The 20,331-nt window shown below is 36.4% G+C and overlaps 1 protein-coding gene across 3 annotated transcripts in view; it reads left to right on the forward strand.

The window, feature by feature from the left end:
• LOC149802295 (uncharacterized) overlaps nt 1–20,331 on the forward strand; it is a 117,510-nt gene that overhangs the window by 58,645 nt on the left and 38,534 nt on the right. For all 3 annotated transcript variants that reach the window (XR_016420805.1, XM_089956721.1, XM_089956722.1), the window contains exons 3-6: nt 1,506–1,748; nt 6,587–6,801; nt 9,511–9,936; nt 12,957–13,157. Coding sequence is in view for 2 of the 3 variants with exons in the window: in XM_089956721.1 (XP_089812847.1) it covers nt 1,506–1,748; nt 6,587–6,801; nt 9,511–9,936; nt 12,957–13,157 (1,085 nt within the window). In the remaining variant the exon portion in view is untranslated. The remainder of the gene's footprint in view (nt 1–1,505; nt 1,749–6,586; nt 6,802–9,510; nt 9,937–12,956; nt 13,158–20,331) is intronic.

Genomic DNA, 20,331 nt, shown 5'->3' on the forward strand with positions numbered 1-20,331 from the left:
TTATAAATTCATTATAGTACTCTACTTTAATATAACAGAAAACAATGTTCTTTATTATTGTTGTATGTCTTTTCTGCCCTGTCAGTGTAGATAGCTCGGTAGGTGGCTAGGATAGGTAACCTTGCAATATTCCAGCACAATCATGAATATAGAATACCATTTAAAAGCGCACATTTTAAATTTTAAAATGATTAAAGTTCTTTTGTAAAAAAAATATAAGACTGCAAAAATCCTCCGTCAAGGGGTCAAGGTCACTTTAGACTGAAGTTTTGTTTTATATGCATGATGATGTTTACAATGGCTACTAGGGACTAGTCAAAGTAACGGTCAGCTGTATTGATAACTCTTTCTTTCAAATCTCTTTACCATTCGGTTTGTTATTTTTTCATTACAACTAGAGATACATTTAACTGAGTTTTTATTTTCCCCAGAACAGTTTCATTAACCACATCAACAATAAGCCGTAGAATAAGACGTGGGTCATGTGATAGCATGGTGCTGTGGGTTATTTCGGAGATTAATATGAGTACGATACAATACCGTACCTCTCTCCCAACCCCCCAAAACAAATAATGTGAAATCCATCTTTTATTTCCATTTGATTTTTTCCTCAGAAACGGATCCAGAAAAATCGGGGATGGAGGGTGCGTAAATAATTAAGTAAGGAGTCTGTACATTGGAATTTTTAGTGCCCAAGGGTGAGGTCTTCAGAAGCTCCGGTTTAAGCGTTTCTATGGCATAATTTAGCTCTAAAAAATAGTCTAGGAAACAATACGGTTGTTTAGCGCTGTTTTGGGGGTGGGGTGGGTACGCGCCGGCTGCGCTGTCACGATTCCGACGTCAAATAATTTTAAAATGTCACGTTAAGTATTTGAAAGTACAGTAACATACCATAGGTGGATATGTCATTATAAAGTCTAATAAATTAACCACCAAACCTGTGCTAATCCCGATTAACGGTTTGGACGTCTGGCTCTTGAATTACGATTGACTGAATGGAATGGTCCTTTCGGCGATATGTGCTGAGTATTTTTGATTAATCTAATGTTTAACTTGTAAATCAACTCCGAACAAGACAACCCTACCTCATGTGGCCCGTAACATAGAGCAACCAATCACATACTACTTCCGCTCATTCGAAAGTTTCGGTTGACAAAATCTTGAGACGTTCAAGTCTAGTTACATGATCAAAGCAATCGATACAATTGACCATAACTCAAGAGGCGCTAGAAATACTGGAAAGTATCTAAAATGTACACTGATGTGTTGCGGACACATTTGTCTTCACTAATAGCACGATTTAAGGAATAGGTGAGATCGTACCTCAAAAACGTACATCAGTATTAGTACAAGTTTGGCGGCTGATTTATCGGACTAATCATTGTACTGCCTGTAAGCAAGGTTTGGGTTTTTGGAACTGGCATCTATTTATTATGATCATTAGTATTTTACTGTTGCAATATAAGTTGCTTTTTATGTGATACCGAATTTAATATTTTCTGTAGGTTTATGGCGCGCACTTCAAGAGGAAAACCCTGATAAAAAACTGATAGAAAAGTTGTTGAAGAACTGGTGCCGAGTTACCACAGTCAAGAAGGGCTGCGTCACCAGCATGAAAAGCCTGATCCAGAGCGACATTCATAAGCACGATATACTTAAGTTGCTCGAGAAATACGAAAATACTAATGAACTCGCACTGGCAACGACTGCAGGGATGGGATTTATCGTACGGATGTGGGTAAAACAAGGTTCGTATTTTTATCAGTATTGCAGTTGACTTGAAAGCAAAGCAACTCTGGTCTTTGGTTTAATCATATTTGACCCATTTGCTACCCCACCGTTTGCCCAGTGTTAACACGCCGGTCTTTGATTCGTGTCCCCAGTACAGTAAAGTGACTTGGAATGTATTATTATCAGCTGATGCACTATACCATTCATACTCTGTATGCGTCTCTGTCAGTCTCTTTCTCTCAAATGGAAATTGCGTATTGGTTTTGGCCCGAATAGCTTTAATCTTGACACGGGTGTTTCATATATATTTTTGATTGTTAAAGACGTATTTCTCTCTAAGATGCATAATTTCGACTAAACCGCAAGATGCACCTTGAATAACTTTTGACATTTTTTTCCGAATGTCGTATTGTATAATTTGAGCTGGAGTAAATCGTAAGGTACACTAAGCAATGAAATATTTCTTCAGTACAAAGGAGCAGGAAGTGAGCGCTGAATGCAGACGTCAGCTTCGCGATTGATTTATCACCTTATTTTTGTCATTTGATAGCGTTGCTTTCCATTACACATTTTTTAAGAATATGTTTACCTATGACATTTTCTGAACCTGCTTTAAATTCATTTATACTGTCGAGTTATGTAGCAGTAAATTACTCACAGTCTTGTGAGAAACAAGATATTATGGACTTTACTCTAGGATGTACTTAAGTAGAGACCATCAACCTTTACAAAGTGTCAAAACGATGACTTAACCATTAGTGACAATGTGTGACATATACGAATGGCGTAATATGCGTCAGAATCTACAAACGTGAACAGACAAATATCAAAACAAATATGAGACAGAGAGAATAATAGTATAGTAAATATGAATGTGATGGAGAAAGAAGTATTACCTGATGTACCTATATTTGCTATGGTTAATCTTTAACATCCGTGCGTGCAACTGAACATGCACATGCTTTTCAAGGTTGTTAATATCAAACTTTGGTGAGTGCAAAGCTAGTTTTAACTTCATTTAATTCTCAAAACTTACAAATGAACGGTTACAATTATTTTGTTTTTCATTTATTTATTCGCTCATTAATGCATTCAGTTGACACAATGCAAAACAAACGAATAAGCCTTCCGTTTGCCATTAAGAAATTGGATAAGATGTACTCCGTAATGCATTTCGTATAACTGGTTGTCAGACTTATACTTATCTAGTTGTTATATATATATATATATATATATATATATATATATATATATATATATATATATATATATATATATATATATATACACACACACACAGTCAACTCCGCTTATATGCATAGCATCGGGACCGGACCCAAGGTATGCGTTTAAGCGGAATTCATGTATATTGACAATGAAAAATGGGACCATACTTTCGCTATGCACTTAAGCAATCTATGCTCTGTGCAATTAAGCGATATGCATTTAAGTGGAGCCGACTATATATGTATATATATATATATATATATATATATATATATATATATATATATATATATATATATATATATATATATATATATATATATATATATTACATAATAACTCATCTACTGTTACATGGTTATACTTATCTAGCTGCTATATCTACTGTTACAGTTATACTTGTCTAGTTGCTGTATGTATATTTATCTACTGTTACAGTTATACTTGTCTAGTTGCTGTATGTATATTTATCTACTGTTACAGAAATATACTTGTCTAGTTGCTGTATGTATATTTATCTAATGTTATAGAAATATGCTTGTCTAGCTGCTGTATGTATACTTATCTACTGTTACAGAAATATACGTGTCTAGTTGCTGTATGTATACTTATCTACTGTTACAGAAATATACGTGTCTAGTTGCTGTATGTATACTTATCTACTGTTACAGAAATATACGTGTCTAGTTGCTGTCTGTATACCTATCTACTGTTACAGAAATATGATTGTCTAGCTGCTGTATGTATACTTATCTACTGTTACAGATTTATACTTATCTAGCTGATGTATGTATAATTATTTAGTGTTACAGAGTTATGCTTGTCTAGTTACTTGTGTATACTTACCAATTGTTATAGTTATACTTATCTAGCTGCTGTATGTATTCTTATCTAGTGTTACAGTTATACTTGTCTAGCTGCTGTATGTATTCTTATCTAGTGTTACAGTTATACTTGTCTAGCTGCTGTATGTATTCTTATCTAGTGTTACAGTTATACTTATCTAGTTGATCTATGTATACTTAGTGTCAAAGACTTATACTTGCCTATCAGCTGTATGTATTCTTATCTAGTGTTACAGTTATACTTGTCTAGCTGCTGTATGTATTCTTATCTAGTGTTACAGTTATACTTATCTAGTTGATCTATGTATACTTAGTGTCAAAGACTTATACTTGCCTATCAGCTGTATGTATACTTATCTAGTGTTACAGTTATACTTGTCTAGCTGCTGTATGTATACTTATCTAGTGTTACAGTTATACTTGTCTAGCTGCTGTATGTACGCTTATCTAATGTTGCAGAGTTCTACCTGCTGCATATATAGTTATCTACTGTTACAGAGATATACTTGTCTAGCTGTTATGAAGTTATACTTGTCTAGCTGTTATGAAGTTATACTTGTCTAGCCGTTATGAAGTTCTACTTGTCTAGCCGTTATGAAGTTCTACTTGTCTAGCCGTTATGAAGTTCTACTTGTCTAGCTGTTATGAAGTTCTACTTGTCTAGCTGTTATGAAGTTATACTTGTCCTGCTTATATAGAGTTGTACTTATCCAGGTGTTATATGCATATTTAACTACTGTTACCGAGTTATACTTATCCGGCTGCTAAAGGGTTATATTTATCTGCCTCTTATATAGGTAAACATGTATGGCTTTTACAGTTATTATTTTAATTTAAATATTACAATAAAACATCCATTATTCGTATTTGACAATGTTATAACTGTTCAGTCACACACACAGACATCATAGAGAAAGTTAACCTGAATATTTTGTCCTCAAACTAAGGACTTTATCAGCAGACTGGTTTAATTTCTGCTGACTTAACATCACTCGGTGTATAGGTGAGCGATGTTAACAAATTGTCCAAGATGTGCGACAGGTCGTAACGGCCCCGTCCCTGTTTAGAATCGGTTTGTGTCCACGGATGTAGATCGCTTCTTTAAACCACGTTTAGACCAGGCTTGTTCTCGATCTAAGATTTTTCTGAGTTCCATTTTAGAGTATGGACAGGGCAAACATTGTGGATGTGCTGCGATACTTAAGACGAACTGGGAACTTTTTAAAATCGCTCACCAGTCCATCGAATGATGTTAACAGTCAGTAGAGATTAAATAAGTCTGCTGACGAAGTCCTTAGTGTGAAGACGCATACGTCAGGTTAGCTTTCTCTATACTGTTTTAGTATGTGATTGAACAGTGTAAACATTGTCAAATATAAATAATAATACTAAAAAGATAAGTTTTCACCAAAATAAAAGAAATTTGCTATCATTTCCCGGCCATCCGTCTTACTAGGTTATGTTTTCAGTTTTGGTCACCTCTGAAACCTCTTCCGGAAGAGCAACATCTCGCACCAAAAGTAGACTACTGTGGCCTGTATTTCTTTCATGATTAAGTGATATTGGTTAAGTTTTGTCTTCATAGCTGTCTCCGTACACAGTTTGCTACAGATACTGGTCTTTTCTTTTTGTATATGTCGTGCTGACTCCAACACTCACTCTGACTCTAAAGTTGGTAAATGTGACCTACATTCTGTTCTTCATTCACTTTGGTTACATGTTGGGCTTCAAGTCAGATTGGAATGGAATTTATAGGTGGTGAAGACTGGGGATCGGGGCGTTAGTGTTGCATACCTCTTTAAGATATACACTTCAACAGATGTTTCCCCAATCATTTCTCAACCTTGCGAAGTTCATTAATTGCAGCGTGGTTTGTGGTATTTTTCGTATCACATTATTAATTAAAAGATTGTTTCAGAGTTTTCAGGCGGTAATAAAAATATCGCTATTCAAAGAGATACACTATATGGCTTTATTTACTATTATGTTTGAAATGTCACTCGTGAGGTTTACGCATGCATTTACAAAGTAATGCCTACCTTTTCTAGATCTCACCTGTAAAATTTAAATGGAAGTGTTTTGCCTTTTGAAACCAGACACCCCAAACCTAACACATTATTTGTTATTTATCTGAAAAGCAAGAGGAACACCCAAGATGAAACATTGTCCTGATTTAAGTAAATTAGTTTGAAAAAGCTCACAAATCCGGTTGGTACCTTCACACGCAACTACGTTTTGAGAAAGCAAAATGTAAATGTAAGATCTTGTGTCCCTTTCACTAGTTTTACTTTTAATCCACAGTAAGAACAGGGGAAAACTGGATATTCCAAAACAATACAATCAAACCTGCCCTTAAGGTCACCCATAGTAAGAAACCACATATTTAAACAGCTATTCCTCATCCATTTCTAGGTCAATAAAAATATTTTCCAGTATCAGCAACAAGTTGAAATAAACTAGTTGAAACATAATATAGTTAAAGGTTTAATTCCTGTAGAAACAGCCATGTCAAGTTTTGGAAACATAACGTTTTGGGGGGTTTTTTGTGTCTTTTCTATGTTTTGAATTTGCCTTTGAAAAAGATTCATTAAAGAGTCGAACGCGCTTAGGCTAGTTAGATACTAGTTTCGCACTGTTCGTTGTCAATTTATTAAATTTATCTTAATCAATCCCTGACACGTGATCCCTTGCTGGATCCAGTGCCCTTGAAAGGATTGTTATTCGCCATATGATTTGTATTCTTTATATATCATTTGCATTAAATCTTTACTTTATTTATATAGGTATTGTGAACAACATGGACGTAAATACGAGGGATCACTCCTATCAGTTCATGTGGCCAGATTACCCCTGTAATCCGCGTCCTCTTGTGTCGGCTTCTTGGGAGACCGGAAGTTACGAAACAGTTGATGTCATCATGGAGCTGAACCCGGACATGCGCGTCTTATGGACCCCAGGACCAGAAAGTACCAATCCGGCCAAACCCCTGTTTTTTCAAGTGAGAACCCAAAATCTCAATCATTTAAATGTTACATGTGAAGATTCGTAGTCCTGGACCGCTTCGAAAGCGGCTTTTTAAAAATTAACTTATGTCTGATCCCCAGCAGCACAAGCATATAGTTCGGAAGAATTTTACAATTCTCTTGTTTTAGATAGAGGATGTTAATATGAAGATGAACAATAAGTTTTTTGTTCCATAGGATACAGAGGAAGTAGGAGCTGCATGTCGCCTTGTGGACAGACCAAGGTAGTTGACCTTGGCAGGTATAGAATCCACGACTTTTGGATTACCAATGCGACGCTCTACCAGTGAGCTCCTACATAAACAATCAAACCTGCTCTAAACGTAACCTTCTGTTGAGAAAGTTAATGTTAAGCTGCCAGTTTCAAGAGCCTTTGCTTCATGATTATTTTAGAAAAGAAAACATTACTAAGCAACCATTTGTCATAAAAGGCCAGGTTTTAGTTCGCCTGGTCATTAGGCAAAGGAACTTATGGCATGGTCCTGTGTACGTCGTCCGTCGTGCTTCCGCCCGTCAACATGTGCTTATTACCATCCTGGAGTCCATATTTATGACCCGAGTTCGACAATGAGTAAGATCCATTCATGTTAATGATGTGATCTTGCATCTGATTGGCTGTCTTTGTTACCACTCTAGAGGAAAGATTTCTCGCCCGATCTTGGATGATAAGCTTATATTATTAAGTTCTCAGAAATGTTCAATAATGATGGAAATCGACGGACATTAATTAGGTGATCTTTAATATGTCTGGCTGAGCTTCTTACCACTCGCAAGGCCGTATTTCTTCACCCAGGTTTGATCAGAATTAGAATATTGGTATATGCTTATGTCATTTAGAGCTAAATATTGAGCTAGATTCATGCATACTTATGAGGTAATCTTGCATCTGACTGGCTGAGCTAGTTGTCCCACTGGAAACCACATTTATATTCCAATTTTCATCAAATTTGCAATATCGGTTTATAACACTGAAATTTTAGAAGTGTTAAAATATGAGCGAAATTGACATTTATAAATGAGAATATCTTGTATCCGATTAGGTGAGCCTACTACCACTGTCGAGGCCTATTTATTCTTGTGATTTTGATCAAAGTTTGACCGCTTCTGTGGCGTAGTGGTTAGAGCGTCCGCCTCGGAAGCGGGAGGTCGTGGGTTTGATCCCCGGCCGAGTCATACCAAAGACTTACAAAAATGGTACTAACAAGCTGCCTCGCTAGGCACTCAGCATAAGAGGTTAGTGTTAGGACTGGTCGGCCTGGTGTCAGGATAATGTGACTGGGTGGGACATCATGCTACATGTCAGCGGCATGATGCCCTAGTGCTAGACATCACTATAAACTGCCACACTACAGACATCGTAGCGATATGACTGAAAAATTGTTAAAGCTACGTTAAAAATCCTAATCACACACATACACATGGTCAAAGTTGAAAAATATATACCCATCTCATCAACGGGTACGTTCCGATGGCCTAATTGGTTAGAGTTTCCCCTCGGATGCGAGAGTGTTGCGGGTTCGAACCCCGGACGGGTCATAACAAAGACTTATAAAAATGTTACTTGCAGCTGCCTCGCTTCTCACTCAGCATAAAGAGGTTAGTGTTCGGACTAGTTGGCCTGGTGTTAGGATAATGTGACTTATGTTGGGCATGATGCTTCATGTTTGCGGAATCCATAAATAGTAATGATGTAATCCATTTTCTGTTTTTATGAACTTGTTATCGCTCTGGAAGTACTATTTTTATCCTGTTTGGGTCAAACTTGGAGTATATGCTTCTACCATCCGGATCTTGCTTCTACCTTCCGGATCTTGGCATGATTCAATAATGACCTAGATCGATGCTCGTAATTTTGGTGATCTCACGTCTGATTTTCTGCGTTTCTTACTCCTAGTAACGCCATAGCTTTGATCTTTTGTATTTATTATCAACATCTTGGATGAATTTATTATGAACAAGATTCTGTGCATATTAATTATGCTTTCATCTTCAGAAATAATTAGCATGATATAGAAAAATACATAAAATCTGCATAAGATTAAGTGTGGGAGATAGTTTACATAGTTTTATACTGCTAGCTAGTGCTGCTTAATGAAATGGTCAACTGCAAAACAGGTGAGATGTATCAGACCCTCTTGTCCTCCTTACCAAATGGAACCGTGGTAACTCTGTTGTCAAAGAGTAGGACTTGTCATCCAAGGATCGAATGTTCAATATTGCCCTGTCCAGACCGGCTCTGCTACCTTGGTTTTGCATTTAGAAAAACACTTTGCCCAATCTCCTCCACATGATACAGCAAATACTATGCTCAAATTGCCATTAAAATCCAACTAACCAAGCAGCTTCGTACTTCCCTGACGTGATTGATTAAGATGGGAATGAGTGAAATATCTTTAAACTGGAGCGATATCAAGTAGGGCAAAAACATGGTCTGCATCGGTTTAACGGTTTGAGTAAAACGTCAGACGTTGGTTATTGAAACATATTTATATGTATTGTATAATCTGTTTCTTTTTCACAAACTTTTTTTCTTGTTGTATTGTCAATTTTATTTCTTGCATTATAAAGATCCACTATTATTTTAACTTTTTTAAAAAAACTGCGGTTGCATGTTATTTTAGTTACGAACCTGAATAACCTTCAACTGGAATCAGATTTCAGACCCTTTTCTACATCTCTTGTAGCTTTTTTGTGGTCGTCCAAGAGTGACAGATGAGAGAATTATACAAAGGGTTTTAAAAGGATGTGATCTCGCAGCACGTGACCGTGATGGACAAAATATCCTTCACGTGGCAATTCAAACTGACCAACCAGAGAGCATTATCAGATTTCTTCTAGCCAATGCCGTTGACATAGCGGCACGTGATTGCCAAGGTCGCACACCACGTGACTTAGCAGAGAGGTGCAATAAGCCTTTGTTAACAAGATGTATTGATGAATATGTAATTAAGATGGTGAAAGACAAAAAGTTCGATCAGATAGAAAAACTGATTCTTCACAACTATGACCACATTCTGGACCTTACAGAGGGAAATCGCACATTGGTAGAGATTGCCAAGAAATCGAACACGAGGATTCATGAGGTAGTCCAGTTGACAGCACCCATTCAGGTAATTTTCTATCTTTGATGTTCTTGCCCTATATTATATCTGGGCTTTGAGGATATATTTTGATCGGTCATGTCTGTCCGTCAATGTACATGCATTTATTTTCATTCGGGTTTCCTTGAACTACGTCATTGATTGAAAACGGGTTACCATAGACGGCATGATGTCTCAGATCAGAAGGTAACTATGAAAGTTTCGGATTCTGAATGCAGCTTTACGATGAAGCGACGATGGGTGGGTGGATTAAAGTACTGTTTTCTTACGTAATATGCGTGTAACCTGAACTTCATCTGTAGCAATTAGTGGAATGTGATTATGTTTGGATGATGTTTTACGAGGATATATAAATTCAGAGCTTGGATGCATCTCCAGAAAGGGTAGCGGTAGAGTTCAAATGTGTAAAGGTAACGCATACAAAAGTACCGATAATTTCGTTCGAGACCGCTCCGGTGGCCTAGGGGTTAAAAATCCGAATCACACACACATAATTTCGTTCTATCCCATTTCCTGTACTATGTCACTGTCTTTTTATTTAATCGTTTCATCTTTGATAAAGAAAACAACTATCCTAAATCTATTTACAAATCTATAGAATTAAAAATTACGTTTCCTTAAAATTGGGAAATATTATTTTATGAACTATAACGAATTTGAATAATTTTAGGACAGTCTGCATCGTAAAATCAAATTACCTAGGAAGTTAGATAGGTGTAACTTGGTTATTAGCTTGTCGCAAGAACGTCCTAGGTAGTTACCAATTTTGCCCTGGAAAAAAAGAAGATATTTTAGATTATCTACTATGGAATTTTACATTCAGGTTCTGGTTTCTAAGTAACAATGATTGTATTCCACTACTAACTAGTATCTTCTTTCACACGTTCCATTCTCTCCTAAATTTTATTGTTAAACTGATAAAAGTATTTATTTCGAAAATATGTTACACCATCGATTATTGGCGACTTTAGGGCTAAAGTTCTGCACAAGCCCCATAACTATTAATCACCAGATACCTCTTATTTATATATTCGTCATGCGAGTGTGTCTGCTACACACGAGTGCATATAACACCGATTGAGTAACATCCTTTTTTGGTGATGTGTGCTTAATCGTGAGGGAATATGGGCTCGTGTGTGTGGACAAGGTGATGGGTGCCGTTTACCCGCAGACCTGGGTTCAAATCTCCGTAGAGTACGAATTAAAAATTCTCTAACCAGTATGATAGTATTATTTGTATTAGACTTAGAGGTTACAATGTCGGTGGGATTTCAGAATAACTTCAGCTCTGAACCGATTAACTCGGAATTTTTCTCCGTTTCCTCTACCCTCTTTTGACCAACAAATGTTTTTGTGCACAGTACAATTTTTCTCAAATGTATTTTACCACACTTTCTATTTAAATGTTTAGACAGATGTATTTGTATTTGAAGTCGTATGATCACAACATTTCTCTCCACCCTAACGCGTAAATTTATGTTGGTTCCCACTGCACACTGCTTTGTACAGTTTACAGAATTCACCATATAAATCGTATTGTGTGTCTCACATGAATTATGCTCTTTAGTTTCAAAATTTCTACCCGTTTTCAAGATTTTTATATTGTCTAAATTAAGTAGAAAACCCCACAGCTTAAAACTAATTATTTCACGTTTAAAAGAACTAAGATTCTTGATACTCCGTAGTTTGGTTCTCATTCAAAAGCCAGTTATGTTATTATTTCATTTGTAAGAGGTAACTGAAGTGCATTAAATTTTTTTTGTGCAAAATCACTAATATATTTTCTCAAGCGTACGTCGATGCAGCGGCTGAACATCTATTGAAATGAACAATGAACATATTTATTTATTGTGTTTTGTTGCGATTATTAATTTTTCTTAATGCCTCACATTTCATTTCCCCGTTCCCTCATTTTGTAACCTCTTTCTCTTGTCATGCTAAAAGTTGCAATGAAAGTCTTGTTCGTTGTTGCAAATCCGGCAGAACGTCAGTATTTGGAATTTAACAATGCTCAAGGGGCCCCGAGTGGCCGAGTGGTCTAAAGCGTTCTTCGTTACGGATCACTGCCATCTCACTGCTGTCTGCGTGGGTTCGAGTCTCGGATTCGGCTAATGTGGGTATGTGAGAAAGCTTGCCAGTAGCTTCTCGTGGGTCGGTGGTTCTTTCCCGGGTTTTCCCGGGTTCTTCCTCCACCATTAATACTGGCCGCCATGTATAGCCAATCGCGTGCTGAAAAATGGCGTTAAACCCAACAACAACAACAACAACAACAACAACAACAATGCTCAAGAACTTACGGTGTGTATTAAAACTTTTGTTATGTAGCAAACGAGGACTGTCATTTTCCTTCAAATATAATCAAGTATATAGATGATCTTCCTTAGCAAAATTATTTCCCCTGCTTATTGGCACATCTAAAAACTGTTTTTCTTATAAAATTTAGTTAGAATTTAAATAAATTAATGGTGGCTGTTCATCCAACAAACCTTGTAATTCTTCGTTCTAATGGTTTCAAAATTAATGAAATATCAATAAACCTAAAATGGTAGCTTTTAGGTCGTAACAAATATTTTTCCCGTTCATTTACATGAATCCTAGCCTTGCATTTACCTCTTATTCTGAAAGATAAAATTCTTTACTTAAACCTATAGTCATTCAAGAAAGGTTTTCAGTAAATTGAAATTTTTATCTTTCCAGATGCAGGCTTCCAACTGGATTTGTTTTTTAATTTGCTGCCAAATAGTTGAAATGAAATTATTAACGGTTTTAATGTTTTTTATGTCCTCATTCAGAGTATCTGTATTCCACTGTAGGTATTAAATTAAGATGTTATGAAAGTAAACCGTCCTCTGCGGAAGTCGGAACTTGACGTTTGGACTGTTGAGATACTAGTGAAAGGGCATGCATGCATCCATCCATCCATCCATACATCATACATCCATTGATGATATGCTAGTGAACATTGATGATATACTAGTGACAGGGTAAATCTATCTTTATAGACATATTTTTCACTCCCCATATCATAGGCTTACACCAAAAAGGTATTCAAAGCCGCTGAGGAGGGTGCTTTGGAAGAGCTGAAAAAACTACTGTCCTGCAGGAGGTATGCGGAGGTACGGGACAGATGTGGTCGTTCACCTTTGCACAGAGCCGTGCTCCACGGGAAGGAGGCAGTTGCGCGTTTCTTGATGGAGAACTTCTCACAGTTAATACCAGCAAGAGACAGTGTAAGGTTCATTTAATTATTTATGCTTCCCGGACTTTATTCTAGCCGTTTTATTGATGACAGTAAGCATTTCTCTAACAAGTTTTGTTACGTATACCTGCATTGGACGCCGACTCAGATAGCTTAGATAACGGAAAATCTGCTAGTCTTTATGTCATCCGGGTTCAAACTCGTACGTCTGTGCTTATTGTTCCATGTGATATCTAGGAACATACTGTATTTAGACAAGGCATAATATAATTCTGTGTCTTCCCAAAGGAAAAATAATGACATGTACTTTGCCAAAACTATAAACAAGAGTAAACACAATGGAGAATCGGGGTAAGGGTAGAGGTGGGAGCAGAGGCATTGAGTTAAGAATGTGACAAACTACGGTGATTTACAGTATACTGTTAATTACTAATTCTTGAACGAATTGCCAAAAGGGTCAACATGTCACAATTAACTGTATACAACTCACCGATCATTAACTTTAACGGTTGGCAAAATATAGTGCATGCTGTTACAGTCCCATGATCAGTAATTGATAGTATTGTATACTCACTTTTGTCTCCATCATATTGCACGCAGGTGCACGACACGTGTGCCTAAAGATAGTATAGCGTTTTAGGAAATACCTTGTGAACAAACCATGTGCACTTGTGTAGTGGACGCTTTAGGTTTTGGTTGGTTAAATTTGCGAATGAACTAAAGCAGCTGTTTCGTCCATTTGAAAATATAGATGATAACGTTAACGATGTGGACGAGTACACTGAGTCAGAAAAGAAACTTCCAAACAAGCAAACAAAACACGAGAGACACAGTAATTGAAAATACCGTTCTGATCATTGAAACAGCTAATTATGAGAATATTCATATCTCATCCAAATATAATTGTTTAGACTATGACGAGTGCTCTCTAGGGTCTAAACAATATAGCAAAGAAAAACATATTGAGGCCAAGGGCTATCACATATCTATCAGAGACGTACCCTTTTACAAGTCTGTCAAAACACTAGATTCGAGCAAAATAATGAAACCGAAAGCTTTGGTAGGAAACAAAAAGCCTCTGAGCCAATAATATAGGACGACGAAAAAGTATTATTTCTGCACGGTAAATGGAGTGTCACACAACAGCTGCTTTTCATTTTACCCCGTTTAATTATTTTGATACAATGATAGGTTAGCGATAGAAGACACTGTATGATACAGATCAAAGCTAGGGTCCCGTCAACAGCGTATAAGCATGTTTTCTTTAGCTGGTAATAAGAATGGTAATAAATATACTTAACATTTATGCACATAACTTATCAGCATAGAAACAAAATCTTTGCGCATTCATTCGCAATATGACACTATGTTTCCATTTTAAGTCCACGAAAACAATTTTTTTTAAACTGATAAAGACAGCGTGACTAAGTTAAAAGATTGCTGGGTGCGCAGGAATACTGTTATTGTGCACTGATGAATCTACGATTGCGAATTTATTTTTGGAATAAAGCATACATTCAGTTATATTAATTCTTGTAATATCTTATTATTATTATTAAGCCTTAGGTAGTTGAACAAAATAAGCATATAATAAAAAGGATATTGCATTTGTATGAGAAAATATGAACTCGTTTTTTTTTCTTCTGAAAAATATTGTACTCCAGAAGTTCGTGCAGTATTTTCTGAAAAACTCGCTCATAATTTCCCATACCTAGTCAGTGACCGATAAATAATCTAGTCTCGTTTTCATATCATTCACATCGGTTTGAAACAAAGTGGTTTCCAAAACAAATAACTGATAGTCGCATTTGATGTGCATTTATGTGTGCGATAGTTGTTTTAAATAATTATGAGCTTCAGCTTGATATTAAGGAGGTGTATGCGGAGTTAGACTGTCAGCATACACAGCATCGTTTAATGGAGTTATAGCCCCTGATTTTCAGAGCCATCCACTGCTGTTTCCGCACAATCAATCCCTTGAATGTTATCAGATTTAATCAGCTTTGATGTGAAGGCTGATATTGATTAAGCTTTATCTGAATTGTTTTTGTGTCAATATTTATTATAAAAATAACCTCTGATAGTTTCTGCGCAATAACTCCTTCACATTATTGTATTTCAACCAAATTGAGATCAAAGAGGTCTCAGCTGAGTTTCAGTTTCAGTGGTTTTTGTCATCATTTTAGAAAATGTATTACTCCTGATTGTCAGATCCACCCACCTGTATTCCTCACAAAAACTATATTTTAGTTTCATTCAATCAAATGTAACATACAGCTTGATCTTTCTCGAAACTTAAACGAGTTGGATTATCGGTATTCTAGGTCACTATTTAGCGGAGATATAGCTCCTGGTTGTCGGGACCTATTTACCTTTATTTCTGAACATTAACTATATTAATTATAATTTGAATTAACCAAATTTGGTATGCGGCTTGACCTTGAGAAGACCTCTGTTGAGTTCGATTGTCAAGAATTTAAGTCATTAAGTTGACGTGCGGCCCCCGATTGTCAGACCCATCAACTTTCTTATCTGTACAATAAATTCCATCTCTTATTTCAAATAAGTGTAGCATGAAGCATGATATTGTTGAAATTTCGTCTGAGTTTGGTTTTCAGTGTCGCCGAGTTGCATGTTCATCAGCATGGAATCAGGTCAGGTCATCTGATATTCAAGGTCACCTACACTCCTTTTTGCGAAATAAATCCTGTCGGAAGTCAACCCTATATACTACGCATATATACATATATTGACACATTGTATGAGTTAGACTTTTAGCAGTCATGGTCTCTGATTATTGGACCCATCCATATTTTTCCCACACAGTAACACCTTATATTGTTATTGGATTTTTAGACATTTTAACATGCAGCTCTGAACTGATGTAACTTAAGCGGAATTTCATTATCAGCTACCTACGTCATCATATAACAGAGTTAGTGCCACGGAATGCTGGACCCACAACTTCTATGCCATGTCTTTCTTCAGCTTACACTGGTCAACAGTGAAATCATTACTGACTTGAAAAGGCCCTAATCTGTAGTATTTTGGTGTGCCGAACACGAATATAACCGTGAAAAATTTGTATTGGCTCTCGTTTTGAAGATATTCATATACCTCATTTTCTATGTTTCACTGTGTAAATTTCTCCAGTAGGACTGCAGCAACATCCGGAATAATGATGTAACATTGCATAATACCATCATGCTCACATCATCCACAGTTGATTGCATCATTTTCTGATGCAATGCAATACTAATGCCATGCGGCTGCTGAAGTAAGTTGACGTCAGCAGTGTACTATACATGTGTAGGCCTATTATACTAATGCCAGGCGGCTGCTGAAGCTGACGTAAGCAGTGTACTATATAAAGCCCAATCAGATAGGTTCAGCATTTAAAATATTTTAGACGTTGTGCGAGAGAGTTCAAGCTACTGTTACATAAAACTTATTATTTTATCCATTTACGTACAATAAAGAACAGTAATGCCTCGAAAGTGTGTTAATACCGCGGACAATTTTTGCTATATTTGTGGGGAAGTGACATTTGCCAACCAGAAGAAAAGTATCAATTCTCAAGTGAAGAAGGCATATCATCTTTACTTCGGATGCAAGGTTGGTGACCAAGACAAGCCTTGGGCTCCGCATATATGCTGTGCTACATGTACAACACAGCTTTCACAGTGGTTGAATTGCAAAAGGTCATCAATGCCGTTTGCAGTCCCAATGGTGTGGAGAGAGCCAAGCAACCACCTAAATGACTGTTACTTCTGCTTGGTTCCTCCTCTTTCCGGCGGAATAACGAAGCGAAAGAAGTCGAGAATAGTCTACCCAAACATTCCGTCTGCATTGAGACCAGTTCCACATGGTGAGGGACTTCCTATTCCAGAACCTCCAGCAGAATATTCTCTTGATTCATCTGACGAAGACAAAGGTGAGTCGACCTGTTCTTCTCCTGGTCCATCAGCATGCAGTGATCCAGATTTTCACTGTGGTGCATCATCAACCCCACACAGAATAACACAGGAAGAACTAAATGACCTGATTCGTGATTTGGACTTATCAAAGAACAAGGCAGAATTGCTAGGATCAAGACTCCAACAATGGAATCTTCTAGAAGAAGATGTCACAATTACTGCATATCGAAAGCGCCACCAGCAATTGGAGCCTTTCTTCAGAAAGGAAAGTAATCTGATATTCTGTTCCGATGTTGAGGGCCTCATGAATGCTTTAAAAATCACTCATGACCCACAAGAATGGAGACTATTTGTGGACTCTTCGAAACTGAGTCTCAAGGCTGTGCTTTTGCACAATGGAAACATTCTTCCATCTATTCCAGTAGCGTATGCTGTCCACATGAAAGAGACATACGATAACTTAAGGCAGCTACTGAATTCCATTGAGTATAACAAGTACAGCTGGCAGCTCTGTGGTGATTTGAAGGTAGTTGCCCTTTTAATGGGACTGCAGCAAGGATATACAAAATACATGTGTTTCTTATGCGAGTGGGATAGCCGAGCAAGGGAAATGCACTACATGAGGAAGGAATGGACTCACGGGCAGAATGTAGCCATTGGAGAGAAGAATATCCAACACCCAGCTCTGGTTGAGGCTCAGAAAATCTTGCTACCACCCCTTCACATCAAACTAGGTTTGATGAAGAACTTCGTGAAAGCCATTGACCGGACTTTGCCAGCATTCCGATACCTGCATGAAAAATTCCCTCGACTCAGCGAAGCAAAGATTAAAGAGGGAGTTTTTGTGGGTCCTCAGATTCGAGAGCTTTTCAAAGATGACCGGTTCAACAACTTGCTGGAAGGTGACGCGAAACAAGCATGGAATGCTTTTCGCCTAGTTTCTACAAACTTCCTCGGAAATGTTAGGGCAGAAAACTATAAGGAACTAGTAGAAGACATGTTGATGAAGTATAAGAAACTTGGCTGCAATATGTCTCTAAAGATTCACTTCCTTCATTCCCATTTGGATTTCTTTCCTAGCAACTGTGGTATTGTTAGTGATGAACACGGCGAACGTTTTCATCAAGATATCGCAACAATGGAACAAAGATACCAGGGAAAATGGTCCACTACAATGCTGGCTGACTACTGCTGGACACTCCTCAGAGATGCTCCCGAACAGCTGTACAAGAGACAGGCGAAGAAATCTAAGATGTAGTCAATGACTTGATTTTTTATAGGTAGGCTATTACAGTTGACTTTTTACTATTGGAATGCATTTCGTTATGTAAACATTAATTTCTTGCAGATTACAAAAAAACTAGAGCCAATTTTGCAATTTGACTGTCATATTCGTGTTCAGCACATAAAAATTGATAAGAATTGACTAATTTTATTTCAGTAACATGACTTTTGTAAAAATTTGTTGTCCAGTGTTATTTATATTGAGATTTCATCTGGATTCTATTGTTAGTGCTCTATCCCACCTGTAGCATGTAGAAATGGGTGTGGATTACTAACGTCAATTTCCTATCGTTTCTAAAACCAAAAATAAACATAAAAATAAGACATAAAAAAGGAAATTTACACGTTGAAGAACTAATGAGAGAGAGAGATGTAATACATCCAATAGTGAAGAATAAGAGAATAACCATTAAACCTACTATTCCCTTCTTATTGTCAGCTACACTAGTCCCTGTAAAGCATTGGCCGTAACTAAAGATATCCCCTTGCATGATAATGCATGCATTGCGTTGTACACTTTGAGGTGTACAATTGCTTTTTAATACAAATGATATATTAATTGTATCTTTATAAGCTTTCTATCTATGACTGTATTTTTCCCGTTTGCAGTTTTTGTAGACAGTAAAATTTTCCGATTTGTACCCGTATGGTATTTCGTTCTTAAAATGTTTCAAAGTGCTGCTTTATTGTTTGATACGTTTTATGAATACTTTAAATATTTAGTTTTTCCTACACGTAAAACCAAATTTAACAGTTTGTCGTGTTTGTTTTGTTTATTCCTAATAATGAATATTCTTCTGTGAAATTGAAATGAACAGTGTCTTTACTATTATCTTTCAGCCACCGGAATAAGTATTTTAACAAAAAATAACTATAGCGCACTCGTTGAATAACCGATTCCAACGTTTTTGTACAAAACGAACATGTCTTGTCTAATTCTTAGTTTGTATAAACTAACGTTTGTAGATTGAATTCGATGGAACAATTTCAACTAGAACAATCTAAATACGATGGAACAATTTCAACTAGAACAATCTAAATACGATGGAACAATTTCAACTAGAACAATCTAAATACGATGGAACAATTTCAACTAGAACAATCTAAATTCGATGGAACAATTTCAACTAGAACAATCTAAATACGATGGAACATTTTCAGCTAGAACAATTTAAATTCGATGGAACAATTTCAACTTGAACTATCTAAATTCGATGGAACAATTTCAACTAGAACAATCTAAATTCGATGGAACAATTTCAACTTGAACTATCTAAATTCGATGGAACAATTTCAACTTGATCTAAATTCGATGGAACAATTCCAACTAGAACAATCTAAATTCGATGGAACAATTTAACTTGAACTATCTAAATTCGATGGAACAGTTTCAACTAGAACAATCTAAATACGATGGAACATTTTCAACTAGAACAATCTAAATTCGATGGAACAATTTCAACTTGAACTATCTAAATTCGATGGAACAATTTCAACTTGATCTAAATTCGATGGAACAATTCCAACTAGAACAATCTAAATTCGATGGAACAATTTAACTTGAACTATCTAAATTCGATGGAACAGTTTCAACTAGAACAATCTAAATACGATGGAACATTTTCAACTAGAACAATTTAAATTCGATGGAACAATTTCAACTTGAACTATCTAAATTCGATGGAACAATTTCAACTAGAACAATCTAAATTCGATGGAACAATTTCAACTTGAACTATCTAAATTCGATGGAACAATTTCAACTTGATCTAAATTCGATGGAACAATTCCAACTAGAACAATCTAAATTCGATGGAACAATTTAACTTGAACTATCTAAATTCGATGGAACAGTTTCAACTAGAACAATCTAAATACGATGGAACATTTTCAACTAGAACAATTTAAATTCGATGGAACAATTTCAACTTGAACTATCTAAATTCGATGGAACAATTTCAACTTGAACAATTTAAATTCGATGGAACAATTTCAACTAGAAAA

The sequence above is a fragment of the Sinohyriopsis cumingii genome, chromosome 4, assembly GCF_028554795.1.
Source record: "Sinohyriopsis cumingii isolate HCF-2022 chromosome 4, ASM2855479v2, whole genome shotgun sequence".
NCBI classification, from domain to species: domain Eukaryota; kingdom Metazoa; phylum Mollusca; class Bivalvia; order Unionida; family Unionidae; genus Sinohyriopsis; species Sinohyriopsis cumingii.